The sequence below is a fragment of the Temnothorax americanus genome, unplaced genomic scaffold (genome assembly GCF_048541705.1).
Source record: "Temnothorax americanus isolate GAGA-0224 unplaced genomic scaffold, ASM4854170v1 Scaffold5, whole genome shotgun sequence".
Classification (NCBI taxonomy): Eukaryota; Metazoa; Arthropoda; class Insecta; order Hymenoptera; family Formicidae; genus Temnothorax; species Temnothorax americanus.
The window spans coordinates 8,107,756-8,124,638 of NW_027509657.1; the positions used below are offsets into that span (position 1 = coordinate 8,107,756).

The window sequence follows — 16,883 nt, forward strand, 5'->3', positions numbered from 1 at the left end:
CTACTAAAAATATTTTTCTTCCTATTTTTAATATTTTTATAAATATTTTTATTAAGTAATTATTATAGATTATTATTGATTAAAATATGTTTAAATCTTCCGATTCATATGATTATCAATTTGCATATAATTCTATGAATTGTCGCGTATACGGCGTATATAATTATATAGATTCATTCCTTGTAATAAGCTAAAAGGTATTCAATAAAACCGCGATGAAAAGAAAACTGACGTACAGCAAAATCAAATGCAATGATTGTCGCAATCGTTCTTCGAATACCTTTGCCAAAAATACTAACAGATTGTGACATTTGATACGCCGATGTGGCGTTATGCAACTGGATGCATCCATGGTAAATTAATATGCAAAATTGCATTGTCAGGGAAACAATGTGAGGAATGATCGGCATACACTCGTGAATTGTGCAATTGTAAACTATTATAAATAAAAGTACAATTCGCCACCATAGCAGTGCAGTGCGGGATCGAGCACGATTCGTATCAGACTTGAAATTTTTAATCGGACTTTCGTTAATCATCGGCCGACATGATTAGCCGACATCAATTTTTCCTATTAATTCATATTTTGTGCTGCGCTAGTTCGTATAAAAATCTTTTCAATTAATATTACTTCATAACATCTTAATAGCAATTTTGTCAGAACTATATCGAGAATTCATTTCTTTTGTATTTTTTTGTATATAAATTGTTTTATGAAAATCAGTTTATTTAATTAGATAAACGTGAAATTTTCATTTAATTATCTGTACAATTCGAAGAATTTCTTATATATATATATATATATATATATATATATATATATATATTAAAACCCTTGAATAATAAAAGAAAAATATTCTTCGAAGTAATTTCAAGTGTTTAAAATGACCAGTTTTTAAATTGTTCTCTCTTAATGTTACACGCTCTAAAAGATTTGTAAACACGTATCTGTTATTACTGATGGTAATTTATATATTACTAATTTAATTTATACAATGTCGTAATGAACGTAACGTGTGCTTGCAGTGACAATTCATGGCATTTTATTGAACGCAAACGACGCCGCAACTTGCAATTTGCTATGTGTACAATGTAACGCGACCGCGGTATTTGCGAACGGCCACTGTGAATGCAATTTCGATGAAGGCAGTGACGAAGGTATTATCATACATTTACAAATATATCTTCCATGTAAAATGCTAAGACAATTGCCAAAAAAAAAAGAAAGAAAATAATCTCCCATATTTCAAGTTTTAACAATACCGTACAGTTTCAGGTTCGAAATGCCTACATCGCATACAAAAAGAAATTCAAGCCATCGAACTGAATATGCTTTCCGAGGATCTGACAGATGAGGAGCGAAATGTGCGTTCTATTTTAAAATACAGGCGTCGTCTCAGACCAGGTAAGATAAAATTGTACAAGTTGTACAATTATAGTTGTACAAAGCACCTGAACTTTCAACTAAAATGTTTCAAAAGTCTCTTTGGAAAGGCATGCCTTCAGAAAAAGTGCCGCATATGCCTCACTTCGTATTTCAGTTTCAAAAATTCCATCGTCGTGGAACGATGTTTGAAAACTTTTCCTAAAGTCTAAAAGTAGTTTTACAATCAACTATTGACGAGATAGACGTTCAACTTTGCTCATCTAAAAGAGCGTTTAATAAATGCCTAAGAAATGCCGCCAAGACATTTTTTTAAACTTCTAAAGACAGGGTATCTCGAATAAAAGCTGTCGAATTACCTGCTTGTAGGAGATGCCGAGAAAGTGGCACAGTATTTTATCAATGGAGGACCAGCGGCTGGTCACTCCCATTTTGTCAGAGCGTTCAATGCGGCTTACGATAGCGCCGATTCTGCGACAAATTCGTTTTCGGGCGTAGTTGACAAAAGTAACCCCGAAGACGGATTTCACGGCGTATCGTTAACCAGTCCCGTTTCTTCGAATACATGCGACTCTCCGTTGTATATGGTATCAGAATCCGCTCCGTACGTGAGTTCGATCATGCATGGCGCAGAGATGTATCCTCCGATCTTAAGGGCGACGAATCCAGCTATCACCTATCCAACAACCGGATTGTACGATCCGTTTGTTCAGTCACCATTGCCTATCCACCACGCTTTGGTCAGAGCGGTTACACTTCCCGCACACGTTTTGCACCATGTATTACATCCTCGTTTGTATCATCACCATCGCGGGATCGTCAGAAGCACTAATGTAAGTAACTAACGTGATATAACAGAATAATTTGCAGCCATCTGTGCATCTCATTTTTTAGATAAAATTGTAGAAGTCTAAGAAATTAATCGTCCGTTCCTAATAAATAGATAGATATATATAATAGCAAATTAAAATTAAAAAAAACATTAACGCAGCAATTAAATCCTTTCCTATTAGTTGCCATCGGATACATCAGATACAGGCATTGTTGGTCAACCAATATGTGAAAATAATGATGATTCTACTTCCAACCTTCCTACCGCCAGAAATAATGCAGTAAGTTTCGCAATAATATAAGTACAGTGTTTCATAACTCGTAAATGTCATTCAATGGTAGATGGATTTAATGGTAGATTCTTGCATAAATTTTTAACTTTTCCTTAGTAAATAATGAAGTATTATAATAAAGAATGGTGTCATTAAAACCAAGAAGAAATTGCAACATTTTGTTTGTTAACACACACACACGCGCGCGCGCGCGCGCACGCATGTTGTGACATTGATACAAATGATTGTTTGATTGCTGAAGTTATTGAATGCAATTATAAATGACCGACTGAACATTTAATTCACCTTTAGCAAGAGAACAATTATAAATCACAATTTATCTTTTCCAGAATAAACTTGCTGAGCAAAATGTCGGATTTAATGCTCCATCACAGTATCCATACATCACACACGCAGAACAACCAACGCTTTATCATCTTCCACACACTTCTTATTATAGTCCTTTGATGAACATGCTCCATCCTATATCTGGCTATGTTTTTCAACCTGTATCGCAATACACACCACCGGACCCGCTGACTTCTGCGTCTAATCCACAGTCTTCTTGCGGGAATTATGCAAATACTGAACAGAGAAGTGTTTTAACTACTGACAAAGCTGTATATTCTAATGATGAAACGGAAAAATCTGACGATGCAACTAGAAACATTTCTAAAGAAGAGAAGAAAAATGGAACCGATAAAAATCATATAAGATAAATTAAATATATAATATATATATATACCTAATCTATTCAAAATATAAACTTGTATTTTTTGTTTTTATTAGCACATCATATTTGTACAACAAGCAAATTATGATTATTAAATTTTTTTCTTAATAAACAGCATTAATTATACATTCCTAAAAATTTTGAACATTAATTTATTTATCGACCTATTTCAATCAATCTATTCCGAACCTACTAAAATATGTATACATGTAATGCTTTTATCGTCCTCTATTATTTTGAGTTTTAATTCAAATTTGAAAATCTAATAATAGAGAACCCAATGAAAGATTTTCTTTATTCAAATTTTGAGCCAAAGATATAAAAACTAGTAATTACTTCAATTACTCCGAACATGACGCATGGCTCTGAGTTCAATCCCGACTTTCATCGCATATCTCTCAATTTTATAAGAATTTGATTGGAGAATCGAGAGTTATATGAGTAAAGAAGAATTTATGATAAAGTTTACCAGATAAATGACGACCCATTTCGGAAATCCACACTTTATTTACAATATTACTTTAATTCTCTGTCTTATATATTGTGTGAAACAGCATAGAATCTAAATATGAGCATATATATATATATATATATATATATATATATATACACAAATGTTTTATATAAAATGTAAAACATACATTTATAAATAAAAATCCACTCTCAACAGTTCCATCTTCCTCTTTACCTCCTTCCCTTGCCTTTTCCTTTCTTCGAAGTCGACGTAGACGGCTGTGACGCCTGCTCGCCAGAGCTCTGCTTACCCTGGCGAGTCTTCAGCTTCGTAATCGTGGTGCCGACGTACTCCAGCAGAGAATCTCTGGTGGGAAACTCCGACCGTACCGGCGTACCGTCGTCGTTTTTCAGCTGCACGCGAATACGACCGCGGAACAGAGGCTCCTTGCTACGCTCTTTCGGATGTAGCTTGTTCTCGACGCCGACGTTGAGACCTGCCGCCAGTAAAACATCCCGTATTTCCTGATGCGTTGGATTCTCCACACACTTATCTTTAGCCAACTTTCGCCCGCCCGCCAAGCTTCTCTTGCTGTTCAAGTATATTGGATAGATGCATACCCACCTGTAAAAAAACGGCATGAGAAACAATGGCAGACTGTAAATTTACAACACACACACACACAACGGTAAAGGTTTAAATAAATAAAATATATCAAATATTTTCTTTGAAAATAAAGTGCTCATTTTTTTCAGAGGTACTTTTCAAAACAAAACCTCTGACAATGAAAGGGTCTATTGTAGCTTTTTTAACCTGTTTCATCTGTAAATTCAATTTTAACATTAGACATAAGGTCTGTTTTCTATTGCTGAACTAGTACACAGCCAGTTCAGCAATAGAAAACAAACCCATAAATTCGTTCAAATCAATTTTATAGGTTAGGTAACGCACTAAAGCGTAATGTACTTTTACGAGCTAAAGAAACATAGGGTAACTTAATATTTAAATACCTTAATTTGAAGGTATTTTTCTAATTTATTGTTATCACTTTACCTCTCACGCTCGCTGTGGTTCTTCGAAGGATTCCACGCAAGCGACATGTCGCTCAATGTTGCTATTGCTGGCAATTAAGAGTAGCACGTTTGGCACGTTTACACGTTACCATATGTTGCACGCTCTTTTCGAATTTCCGGATTTATGTTCACTAAATATATATGGCTCAAAATACAAACGTAACGTGGATTTGTAATTTCTCTGTTGAAATTTAAACAAAATGTAGCATTTATTAATACACTATATCAGAATCATTCGATGACACAAAACTAAAAGTTATGAAAAAACCGAGAAATATAAACTGTAGGGAATTAATTTATGCACTCTTCATTAAAGTGCAGCTAAATAAATGTGAAATATTCTTATTTATACACGAATTTTGTGCAATACGTGCGTTTCAATAATTATATATATTTGCGTTTAAATAAAGATATAAGAAAAAAAATAAGATTAATTAAGTATTGACGACGAAAAAAAAAAGTATGAAACCACGGGCTCGTCCGGGATTTGAACCCGGGACCTCTCGCACCCGAAGCGAGAATCATACCCCTAGACCAACGAGCCATATGACAGCTTGTGCCAAAGATTGACCTGAAGTCGTTGCGCGCTTTATACATCTGATGTATATACAATGTATTACCATCGGAGAGAAATCTGATGAGCGGCCGTTTTGCTTGTATATGTATGTACATACGTACCACTTACCGTTTTGCTGGGCTGCTTTGATACGCCATTCGCATCCATTTTCAACATTTGAACTATTTAGCATATACACCTGTTTTGGCAATGCCGATAAAATCTCCTTATATAGGTACTTGGTGCGATTCCATAATTATAATTTGGGGCTACGCCCATAATTTTCATGTTGAGAAACAATATACTTATATATGCAATATCCTTATATCGCATATAAATATATGTGTTGTTCAATTTTACAATTAACTAAAATTCCGTTTATTATGTAATAATGGACCAATCATGAAAAAAATATGTCCAATACCGACATATTTTGCAATATCTTGGAAAAAATATGTTTGCTGTAAATAGTGTTGCGCAAAAGTTGTACAGTGAGTCAATAGTCGAATAAAATCTATCAATTTTGTGTAATCCAGTTTACACAAATTAAATTATACAATTCAATTATATTATACATAACAATTTAATATCATTAACAATTTTTGCGACAGGATATATCGTTTTGTACGTACATAATTCTTAGCATTATATTAATATATCTTTACACAAACAAATTTAAATGTTTTAAAATTGCAAAGAAAATTAATTTTTGCTCATTATTAAATCACACCCTCCCGCTTTATTCCTACCTACCCGTATGTTTACTTATTCCTCATTCCTACCTAAGTTTCTTTCACGTACATAATATTATAATGAATTATATGAAAGTTTCCTTCTATTGACGAAAATCACACCGTTTAGGAGTTTTATTGGGAATTTAAATTCAGATAAATGACGTAAGATCCGAAACGCATAATAAATTTTTTATACAATTAGAAATGATAAAAATATCTTTTTGTATTTTGTAAATTTTTAACATTATTTTTTTGTACAATATATTAATTGGAAATTATTTTTAAGTAATGTAAAACTAATCGATTCTAAAATAATTACCTAGATAATTAACTAGAAAAAAAATCTTCTATTTTATAACAATATATATGTATAAATATATATACAATTGGATCTCACGTCATATTATCATTACTTTAACTGGTAAAATCCAGTAATCAATTACCTTAATATATATGTTTATTCGTCACACTCACCGACCCTGATGCGCAACAACGGAATTATATCTGCCACGCGTAGCTACGTTGATTCTGTAACATACAAATACAAAAGTCATGTTAAAATGGTATTCAAAAAACCCAATGTTTTAAAACAAAATTCTTATGGCGTCAAACTTTTTATTCATTATTCAACTAGATATTTATTCAAATAATTATACATTTTCCGAAAATAATCTTTACAAGAATCAAATTTTATAAAATATTTAATTACTCATCATCCTTTTCTTCTAACTATTATTTTTAAATTATGGTGAAACAAAAAACTCAAGAATAAACAAAAAATTTACTCTTACACAAAATAAAAAACAATAATTACCCCAAAGTTGTTCCGCTGGCGCCTGATGCCTCATCTCCCAGGCCTCCTCCTCCTCTCAGGCTGCATTCTCGCGTCGTCGGCTCCCTCGACGTGACACTTTCCGCGTCATTATATTCTGAAGCATATAAATAAATGATTTGATATTAAATAATTTTTAAGCGTCAAACTTCTTATTCATCATTCAATCAGACATTTACTTAAATAATTACACATTTTCCAAAAAAGATCTTTACAAAAATAAAATCTTATAACATTTCAAGTTACTTTCTTTCTTTGTAATTATTATTTCAAAATCATGATAAAAAATAAAACGACTCAAGTATAACGCATATATTTTAACAAATTAGCAAAAACTTAAATTACTTTTACACAAAATAAAAAATAATATTTACCGTAAAATGTTTCGTCGGAGTCTGACACCACTCAACAGGCTTCCTCCTCTTCTTGGGTTTTTTTATCCGAACCCTTTTTCTTGCCTCACACAACGGAGGAATTATATACAAGATTGATCTGTAACATAAAAAAATATTCAAATAAAAATATATCCTATATGATATCCTATAAATATTCTGATATAATTTGAACTGTTATAAATTTTAATTATTTAGAAATATTTGATATATATTAACAAGTAATATTTTATATATACTTATTAATATTAATTAAGTCATAAATAATTTATTAAATATTTAAAAAATTTTATAAAATATATATATAAGCTACAATATTTTAAATATAGTAGGAATAAGTGGAATAAATAAGTGGAATACGACCGTACGAGATATACAATCAAATTACGGAAAAGCAATTAAAATATTTTATTTATTACAAAATGTATTAAACATTCAATACACATTACATTTCACAGTAATTTGAAAACACACACACACACACATATACAATACACACTGCGCAAATAAACAATTATTTTCATCAGTATTAATTAATAAATAGAATAAATAATAGAAATAATAGAATAGAATAAATAGAAAATAATAGAAATAGAATAAATAAATAGAATTAGTGGTCGAAACGTCGTTGTGATATACTAATAAAACTTGCCAGTCAGGCCGTTTAACTATACCAAATTATTATTTCATCACTGGCGAATAATTCTTATTAAATAATAAATAGAAATTATGAAATGCTCACCTTATCTGTCACACCTGACCGTCTCCTCGGCTTCTCCCTTGCCTTCTCTTCTTTCTCCGTTCTATTCTTCGTGGCACTTCATCTGTTTCCTAAAACAAACAAAATATTGATTACAATAATTAAACGCGATTACAAGCTTATAGAATACAATAATAATCGCGGCTTTGTCATACTTTCTAACGATATTTGATAATAATGCGACAGCGGAGAAATAAGAGAAAAAATTATATCAACGATATTTCATAAATAAAAATGCAACGAAATGTATCTATATATCACTACATACGCGTCCCGGCCGAGTAGGAAATACTTGAAATACTACATGCCCGCCTATTACTACAATTATTATTTCGTATTCGAGCGAATAAACGTACTAATATTCTTATCCGCGAATATTCGCAGATATCCGCGATATTCGCGACATTCGAAAATATGATCGTCACTTTCGCGACTGCCCGCGCGCGGCGACACACCGTCGCGTCGCGGCCGAACAAGTATAGGTATTATACGTACCGCGAAATACGTATTTTCATGAATTATCAATACCGGAGCGCGAAATGTGTACTACTACGCGACAGATACTGCGGTATGTAACGAATGGAAGTCCAATTTTTGATATTTTTACCAGTTAAAGCGAGCTGCGACGCCACTCAGTCCGGAGCCGATTCGTCCCGTGTCCGCCCGGTCCGCCGCGTCGCGTTTCGCGTTCTGGAAGAAGAACCGAAGAACGTAATGAACATGGCGAAGTCCGCGGAGTGCGGAGGCGGAGGCGCTTCGTCTATCGCGCGTCGCGCGTATCGCGCGGGCAACTTCTCGCGCCATAGAGCGCTGCGGCGGCGTGCGGCGTCACTGTCACTAATGCGTCCCGCTCTTAACTTCACGCTAAATGAATTCTCCGAGCTTCGAGTAGGAAATATTGTATACCCACTTTTTATTATGATTATTTTACAGTTTAGCGAATAGGCGTATTAATATATTCTTGACAGATATCCACGACATTCGGGCGACATTCGAAAATACGATCGTCCCTTTCGCGATATTGCCCGCGCGACGCGCCTTCGCCCGAACAAGTACATATATACCGCGCAAAATACGTATTTTTTAAGAACAATTCCCGAACGTCGAATCTATACCGTACGATAGATATAAATAATGAACGCAAGGTTAATATACGTTACCATTTAAAGTGAGTCGCGACGCCACTCAGTCCGGAGCCGATCCTCGTGATCCCCGTGATCCGTCATCCGTCCCGTGTCCGCCGCGTTCTGGAAACGGAAGGAGAATGTAATCAAGATGGCGAGAGTGCGTCGCGCGTCGCGGCCGCGGCGCGGCGTCATCTTCCGCGCGGTTTAACTTCACGCGCCAAGAGCAACGCAACGCCACTAGTCATACATACGTGCCATACATATGTGGCCCCTTTTGACTTTCGCATTTTATTTTATGCATTCTTCTCATCTTCAATCATTTTTTCGCTTTACTTTAATATTGCCAAAATATATTATATGTAAAAATACATTTTTAATAAATAATCATTATACCTTTCGGGTATGCATATTATTTGATCTCAGGTTTTTCTCTAGTATTATTAAAGTTTACTACATGACAGATGTATACGCAAAGTTAGGTATAATACAACGTATAAAAAAAAATATTGCTGCCTTCCGTCTGTCCATGTATTATAATATGAATAATATGAATAATTCATCTCATCGTGTATATTGACGATATTTTGCCGAGCTACAGAGATAATAATACTTCGTTAGTACGCTATCTACGAACGCAAGCAAGAGACAGCTGAAATTCAAATGGGCTGTTTAAAAAAAAATTCATCTTTAATTTAATAAAATATTAAAACTTAGCGGATAAACGGGACTACGGTCACTATAAATTTAATCCTTATGTGAGTGAGGTATCGTTTGCATATGTTGACAACATAAAAAATTAGAGTTGTTTATGTTCTAGTCGCATTAGAGAGCTGCAACTTTGTGAGAAATGTCTTTTAAATATAATGAATATTATTTTAACACTATTTTTGAACAGATTGATCCAACAAGAAAGGCAGAGGGACCAAGAGTTGTTCAACACCTTATAATTACCCGAGTACCCGGATACCTCGTCACTCACGTAAAGATTAATACGAAATTGAATTGAATTGTGATAGACATATGTAAAAGTTGGATAATGGTTTAATTCATACATTTATTTAATTTTCGTAAATAAATTAAACACGTAAATTACATAAGTACAATATACCTAATAAAGTTTCAAGACAAATTTAAAATGTACCAGTGTTTGGATGGATCGTATTTATAACATACAATATATGTAACAATAAACAATATCTTGTATATAAATTTAATATTTAAAATATTACAACTTTCCGTCGTCTCAAATTAGATTACAATACAGATTAAAATAAGCATATAAATTATTAAAATAATATATAAACATTGTATCTCTTAATAGATATAAACGTATACACATATATATAGATATATAAATCTTGTGGAAATACTATACAATAATGACTTGGGCAAGATTTTCTTTCCACTTTTCGATGTGTCGAGTGAAAATTTAACTTTCTTCTTTCATCCGATAACACACAAAAACTATTTTGTCAATTTTATCGAAGATATTATAATTGTTATATCCTTAACTCTTTGAAACCTAATTTTAAACAATTTCACTAAACCGTCCAAAAAATGCATATGAAGATTTATTTTTGCCTACACATTTTTAATTTACTAAACGAATTACTAACTACTTATTATTATTAAGCACTTCTTTTAATTATAAATCTTAATCCTTTCCCTACTGTTAATAACCTAGAGCAACATTCTCTTTGTGGCAATATTTTCTTTTTCAAATACGTGTGTGTGTGTGCGCGCGCGTGCATATACACACTATTTATTTCCTCGCTGTAACAATTTTAGTAATCAAAATATCGATTACAAAAATTGTATCATCTTGCAAAGTATTGGTTTTTTATCCAAATTCGGAATCTCGTGAGGCACATGGTATTTATTTACTTATTATCTTTAAATAATACACACTTGATAAATAAAATGACATTTTCAATAACTATACACACAGTAATCATCGTTAAGTTAGTGCGCCTTCTTATTAGCAAAGAGATACCGAGTTATTGCATCTAAAGTTTATATTCCGAATGTTTTGAAAAATTTAGAAAGATTAGAAAGTAAATATTGGCAAGTAAGAGAGTCGTTCCTTTCTTTTCTAACTTAAGATTTTAATTATATTTTAACGTTCGCGCTCTAATGATATGCTGACTTATGGTATGAATAAATTACCGACATTGACAAAAAACTGATCCTAAATTTCACCAAGCATCGCGACAGAGTTAAAATATATGTAAAAGCTTATTTCCCAAATAACTTGATAGTTCCACAAAATTAAGTTGAAAATTATGCTTTTATGATAATTATGCAGACAATTGCGTTGGGTAAATATATATATGTACGCAAAAATCTATAATAAAGAATATAATGAAGAAAATAAAGAACTGATTAATATACGAATGAGTATACGTTCTAATCCAGTAAGGAGAGGATTACAGCGTAGATTTCTAGAATCACAGTAGACGTATTAAATATCATTCTATCAATTCGTAGATAAAATGACAAATTTTTAGACGTTAGGTATATGCCAAAGTTAGATTTACACGATCATGGAAAACTACCACAGAAATGGGAAGAACACGGTACAACATGGCGATAGGCACACCAGTAATTGGCAAAATGTTCTCAAAATCTTCCATTTCTGGCCTATAATAATATAGCAATTTGTTATTATCCATCGATGACTCACCTCTCCACGTGAATCTTTGATCGGGTATCTCTCAGTAGCTTACAACGCACCATACATTACTATACACTAGGCGCACACTACAATCACGTTTAAAAACGTTTAAAACTCTAGTGCAATGTGAAATACGATAAAAGGACAACAATTAACATATGTAAAAACAAAGGCCAGAACAAATGTTACCAGTCGAGGCCAAATCTCTCTATCTCTCTCTATCTCCCTCTCTCTCTCTCTCTCTCTCTCTCACTTGCACGTACCGTCGTACGCTGAGTTTTATTCGAAAAAACGAATTTTGGTGTTAGGTTACCAGCCCATCGCGGAAGGAACTCGAGAACCTACCGTAAAATCTTTATATTGAGAAAAGACACATATCTGAAAAGTTCAACGCGTTAGAGAGTTTGATAAGTCAAACCAAAAATTTTAAATTAAACAACCGTAATATAAACCTTGTCTTTCAGTCGTTGACAAAGTTGTAGGGCAATAGTAAGCAATACGAGAGCATCATTCAGCCATGGCACGCTGCATTCCGCTTGTTGAGTTTCGTACTTGACGCTGCCATGAGCATTTTCTAACTGGTAAACAGCTAAAACCAGTTTGTAGCTTTGAATGTAAAAGCTAATGGCCAAGTTCTCTGGAAGGTTCGGATTGAGAGATTTCTGCGAACAAAAAAAAAGGTTTTACGCGTTGTCACGCGCGTCAGCGATAGTAACGCTAGAACTAGATTTACAATGGAACAAGATACCGCGTACCATATTCCGACTCTTGATGAGATCGTCAATCGTCTTCTTCCTAGGGACGATCAAGCTAGTTCTGCTCCTCTGAAGGCAGCCCAGGATATTACCTAGCACATGCATAACTTCATCCGACGTTTTAAAAAGATAATGTCTGTCTACGTTGTCTATATGGGCGATGCCTTGCTGCAAGTGGTTAGCCGCATCTTGAATTTGTTGCAACTTCCACGGATGTTCACTTTGAATACTCGTCCTCATATTAACATTCTGTTGTCGCTGCACCTTGAAATTCACTTCCTACAAGCATGGAAAATATCTCAACGGGGCGGCAAGCGGCAAGCGGCAAGCGACTATAATTTTACTACGATCGATCTCCCGTGCGCAATCTTGAGAGAGATGCGCTAAAGAGACACACTTTACCGCATTTGTAATACCGTCGCCCGTCAGCACAGCGACGCACTTTACTTGATCGTGCGGGGCCGCAAAGACAAATCTGTCAGTTTTATCGTGCCGATCGTTACCGAAGAGAGCCAATGGAAAGCGTTGAGCACACTCCTTAAAATAAACTCGCAAGATTAATAACGCGTGGGCTTTCGACGACGCGAACGGTTCACAAGTGGACGGAACTGAGTGCTGGTGCTGGGCACTTATATACGTGAATATTTAATGCAGAATTAATCCGCATTATACGTACCATCAAAATGTTTCGGAGCTGCGACAACGAGGAGTGCACTTCTTCGTGGAGCACCCACTCGAACTCCATTTGCTGAAAGCGAATTCAACGGAGCGTTATCGATTCCGATATCGGAGACGAGAGTGTTCGCGGTATCCGTCGGGGAAATGTCAAACGGCATAACCTCAAACGCCCACTAGCGAGCAGACGAAACGAGCGGGCACGAAGTAATTTAACGCAACGCAGGGACCTCGCTATCCGATGACTAGGGATCGAGCCTCTTAAGACGATTAGATAAACGCTAAGTAAATGTAAATAGCTTACGAGATTGTGTGCCTCCTCCTTCTCGCAGTCCGCCATTTTTCAACCGGAGTTGACTGGCAGCAATAACTGTTGTGAGTTGTGAGTACTGGTACTGGAGTTTCACATTCACGCGGCCTGGTGTCTCCACCTGTCGTTGCACTTGAAGCGCCCAACTTCATACATATGATTGATGGGCTTCGGTGTGTGTGCGTGTGTGCGCGCGCGTACACGCAAAATATGCGTACCTATGTATTATATATATATATACAGTGGAATCAGTGGAATGTATATATACAAGATTTTGGCGAGTGTACCCGTTCCTCGTCAACGAGCCCAGGCAATGTAGCTGTGGAGCGTTCGGTGGCATCGATAGCATCACTAATATCTATAAGTATCTCGGTATTGATTGCGATTGATTGTGATAAGTGATCGTGAAATATATCATCGATCCCCTCTCACGCGCGAGAGCGAACATATTCAAGAGAACGGATCATTCCGCCCCGTCATTCGTCATTCCCGGTTCGAAGTGTTCGAACGCCGTCGCCGTCGCCGAACGCATACACCGCACACCGCATACATACGTGAATTAAGCGGCGAGTGGAATCGTCAAACTACTGACTCGTCGCCTGCGGTGGACCTTGTCAATTCGCGTCGGGTAACAAGACTTATATTTGGTAACGAGAGTAGAGACGACAATAGAGGCATCGATAATGTATTGATAGTGATACGTTTTCGAAAACAATTCGGAAGGCGAGATTATCCGTAATTTTCTCTGTTGTTTATTGCAGGATCATCCTTCCGCCTCCGTGTCGCAAGATTACCTTCGCCGAGACCTGTTGCATCCGCATCGATCTTATCTTAAGTAGGTATACGTGGTCGCTAAATTTACAAGGAGCACCGCGTTATGTTTTTCTTTAATAGAGGTCAAAGGTCGTTCTAATATCGTCCGAGATCCCACTCGTGCAAACCGATGATCGACTCGAATAACATCGTTTGGAAATTAATACGAACGACTTGTGTTTATTATTATGTTATTTTTATTAATGCAGATTAACTTTCATTTGGATCTAACTTTTTATCTTTCTCTAATTCTTGGAACTAGAAAAAAAATTTTTAAAGTTAGAATAAAATTAATCTACATTGGTAGAAATAGACATTTAATATTTTAAGTAACCAACAGCTCGCACGAATCCCGCTGTTGTTTATCAAAAGCCGCGGCGGTTTATCGACAGATAAATCGATTTTTCGCTTATTGATTTTTTCGGTCTTTTAATATATACGGCTGACACTGATGAGCGCGAATCTTCAAAGGGACGCAACACCCGATAATCGGTTGCTCCTTATATTAAAAAACTTGGTTATCTTGTGATGGCGCATATCGCCTAAAATTCACGTTTGTTATCAGTTTCAAAGGGAATTTGTGGTAACAATGCGGAGCCCCATATGTTGCAAGACGAATTTAGAATTTATTCGAGATGGGTCATATCTTATTTCAAAATGATTACGGCACGAAATTTGGCGTAATATCCCTTAAATACTATGAATTACGAAGCACATTGCACATTTTGTATATCAAAACTAAAGTGAATATACGAAAATAACGCTTGAGGCGCATTGTATTCACGTTTCCTTTATTCCTTTTAGATTTTTTTGTTTCTTTCTAGAATTTTCTTTCTCAATCATGACTTTGAAGTTGTATTACGATCTGCTCTCACAACCCTCGAGAGCACTATATATATTTTTCAAAGTATGTAACGTACCGTTCGAAAAGAAGATCGTAAATCTGAAGAATCTCGAGCAATACACTCCGGAATTTGAGCAAATTAATCCGTTCAAGAAAGTCCCTGTTATAGAGCACGACGGGTTCAAACTTGGTGAAAGGTATCGCTCTCTCCGCAGAATGATATAAATGTGACACTTTTATTTAATCATTTAATCATTATAATCCTCTTTGATTGGTTTAGCGTAGGGATTACGCGATACGTGTGCCGAGAGTTTAAAGTGGACGAACCCTGGTATCCGTCCGATTCGAGAAAACAAGCTACGGTTGACGAATATCTCGAGTGGCAACATCTCAACACGAGACTTCATTGCGCGGCATATTTTTTAGCGAAGGTGAATGCCATTTCTCCGTGTATCTGAAATATATTCTACGCGCAAAATATTTAAACGTATCTTTTCAAATGTAGTTTCTCAATCCGCTCATGCGGGGTAAGCCGGCAAAGCCGGAAAAGGTGGCCGAATTGGAAGGTCGTATGAACGATTGCATCGACGTTATTGAGAACGTATGGCTGAAAGACAAACCATTCTTGACGGGAAACACGATTAGCGTGGCTGATATATTCTGCGCTTGCGAATTGGAACAACCACGTAAGCCATGAATATTTCGATTTAGGATATTACGCTACACCGTGTTTGTGATTTGAGCAATGAGGATTTTTTTGTCTTGTAGGATTGGCCGGTTACGATCCGAAAAAGGGGAGACCACGCCTGACCGCCTGGATGGAAAAAGTTGCCGCCGAAACGAGCCCTCACTATCAAGATGCTCATAAATTATTAAATCAAATAGCTGCGCAAGATCCACGGAAACCCTTTAGTTTTAAGCTTTAATTGTAATACAAATAGCACTCTACATATGACGTCCATAGATACGCATATACATAGATATATCGTATATGTAATCTATTCTAATCGATGATAATATCTTTGATGGTTTTTACTTTGGTATTTTTGGCATTCTTTGAATAAATAAGCACATTTGTATACGTGTGTTACACGTATTGTGAAACTAAACTAATATTTATTTCGTTTATTTAATTTCAATCCATTTATTTGCCATTTATCCATTTCAATAAAACTGCGGTGCTGCAATTTCTTTACAAATTGTTATAAAAGTATAAAAAGATTGATTATGATTATGTAACAATTAAGAAGCATCGGAACAAATATATAATAAGCGTTATTTCTTACAGATACGCGACTCTTAAACACATGTTTGTGAAAACGGTCATATTTTACTAGCTGCTTTTAGAGACACACATTTTTCTATTAATAATTTAAATTATTTTTTCAAATTACTGACTTTGCAGTTAGGCTCCTCATTGCAATTACGTTGGAGTATGACATCGATAATAAAAAAATTATACAAATTTGTCACGTAATTTTAAAAAGAAAGAATTTACACAATTTGTCTGACATATCCAATATGATCGCAATAAAGAACCAAGAGTCTTGATAAAACAAAATTGCAGTCGTATGCAATCATTACGACTATACTGTAATGATTTATGACTGTAAGGTACATGAGAGGTAGCACGTTCGTAACATTCGTTACATTACAACGTGTAA

The 16,883-nt window shown here is 35.2% G+C and overlaps 5 protein-coding genes and 1 non-coding gene across 11 annotated transcripts in view; 2 read left to right on the top strand and 4 right to left on the bottom strand.

Moving 5' to 3' along the window:
• Mub (poly(rC)-binding protein mub) overlaps nt 1–7,263 on the bottom strand; it is a 147,701-nt gene extending 140,438 nt beyond the window's left edge. The window contains exons 1-3 of the mRNA XM_077418602.1: nt 7,244–7,263; nt 6,852–6,966; nt 6,512–6,565 (exon numbers count right to left, since the gene is read on the bottom strand). The gene's annotated coding sequence lies outside the window, so the exon portion shown is untranslated. The remainder of the gene's footprint in view (nt 1–6,511; nt 6,566–6,851; nt 6,967–7,243) is intronic.
• On the top strand, nt 308–3,332 carry LOC143904186 (uncharacterized). Of its 3 annotated transcripts, none has more exons than XM_077418620.1 (6): nt 308–353; nt 1,027–1,158; nt 1,271–1,405; nt 1,754–2,217; nt 2,398–2,496; nt 2,838–3,332. In XM_077418620.1, the coding sequence occupies exons 1-6, from the start codon at nt 323–325 to the stop codon at nt 3,204–3,206; spliced, it is 1,230 nt and encodes a 409-aa protein (XP_077274746.1). In that variant the 5' UTR covers nt 308–322; the 3' UTR covers nt 3,207–3,332. The 3 variants fall into 3 exon arrangements, with proteins under 3 accessions (XP_077274746.1, XP_077274745.1, XP_077274747.1); XM_077418619.1 differs by lacking the exon at nt 308–353 and adding an exon at nt 449–599; XM_077418621.1 differs by lacking the exon at nt 308–353 and adding an exon at nt 449–599 and having other exon boundaries at nt 1,979–2,217.
• Nucleotides 3,250–5,192, bottom strand: Srp19 (signal recognition particle 19). The gene is made up of 2 exons (XM_077418649.1): nt 4,728–5,192; nt 3,250–4,298 (listed from the first exon to the last, which is right to left on the bottom strand). Exons 1-2 carry the CDS (start codon nt 4,772–4,774, stop codon nt 3,905–3,907), a joined length of 441 nt encoding a protein of 146 aa, XP_077274775.1. The 5' UTR covers nt 4,775–5,192; the 3' UTR covers nt 3,250–3,904.
• Trnap-cgg (transfer RNA proline (anticodon CGG)) lies at nt 5,220–5,291 on the bottom strand. Its single transcript has one exon. It is a non-coding gene; the product is annotated as a tRNA-Pro (tRNA).
• A 3,081-nt stretch (nt 7,264–10,344) lies between the features above and the next one.
• On the bottom strand, nt 10,345–14,223 carry Rogdi (rogdi atypical leucine zipper). Its single transcript, XM_077418634.1, has 6 exons — nt 13,557–14,223; nt 13,254–13,325; nt 12,980–13,114; nt 12,578–12,856; nt 12,275–12,484; nt 10,345–12,200 (listed from the first exon to the last, which is right to left on the bottom strand). The coding sequence occupies exons 1-6, from the start codon at nt 13,590–13,592 to the stop codon at nt 12,132–12,134; spliced, it is 801 nt and encodes a 266-aa protein (XP_077274760.1). The 5' UTR covers nt 13,593–14,223; the 3' UTR covers nt 10,345–12,131.
• On the top strand, nt 14,130–16,332 carry LOC143904197 (glutathione S-transferase theta-3). Of its 4 annotated transcripts, none has more exons than XM_077418636.1 (6): nt 14,130–14,190; nt 14,324–14,397; nt 15,200–15,416; nt 15,500–15,650; nt 15,725–15,905; nt 15,988–16,332. In XM_077418636.1, the coding sequence occupies exons 3-6, from the start codon at nt 15,217–15,219 to the stop codon at nt 16,143–16,145; spliced, it is 690 nt and encodes a 229-aa protein (XP_077274762.1). In that variant the 5' UTR covers nt 14,130–14,190; nt 14,324–14,397; nt 15,200–15,216; the 3' UTR covers nt 16,146–16,332. The 4 variants fall into 4 exon arrangements, with proteins under 4 accessions (XP_077274762.1, XP_077274763.1, XP_077274764.1 ...); XM_077418637.1 differs by having other exon boundaries at nt 14,143–14,209; XM_077418638.1 differs by having other exon boundaries at nt 14,171–14,190; nt 15,180–15,416.
• Nucleotides 16,333–16,883: the final 551 nt, after the last annotated feature.

Coding starts and splice junctions, on each gene's coding strand:
- LOC143904186 (XM_077418619.1), top strand. CDS start 548: ATGATTAGCCGACATCAATTTTTCCTATTAATTCATATTTTGTGCTGC. Junction 1,159..1,270: donor CGATGAAGGCAGTGACGAAG/GTATTATCATAC, acceptor AATACCGTACAG/TTTCAGGTTCGAAATGCCTA. Junction 1,406..1,753: donor CAGGCGTCGTCTCAGACCAG/GTAAGATAAAAT, acceptor ACCTGCTTGTAG/GAGATGCCGAGAAAGTGGCA.
- Srp19 (XM_077418649.1), bottom strand. CDS start 4,774: ATGTCGCTTGCGTGGAATCCTTCGAAGAACCACAGCGAGCGTGAGAG. Junction 4,299..4,727: donor AACCACAGCGAGCGTGAGAG/GTAAAGTGATAA, acceptor GTTTTTTTACAG/GTGGGTATGCATCTATCCAA.
- Rogdi (XM_077418634.1), bottom strand. CDS start 13,592: ATGGCGGACTGCGAGAAGGAGGAGGCACACAATCTC. Junction 13,326..13,556: donor AGGAGGAGGCACACAATCTC/GTAAGCTATTTA, acceptor ATTCGCTTTCAG/CAAATGGAGTTCGAGTGGGT. Junction 12,485..12,577: donor TCATCAAGAGTCGGAATATG/GTACGCGGTATC, acceptor TTTTGTTCGCAG/AAATCTCTCAATCCGAACCT.
- LOC143904197 (XM_077418635.1), top strand. Junction 15,417..15,499: donor GGGTTCAAACTTGGTGAAAG/GTATCGCTCTCT, acceptor TGATTGGTTTAG/CGTAGGGATTACGCGATACG. Junction 15,906..15,987: donor TTGCGAATTGGAACAACCAC/GTAAGCCATGAA, acceptor TTTGTCTTGTAG/GATTGGCCGGTTACGATCCG.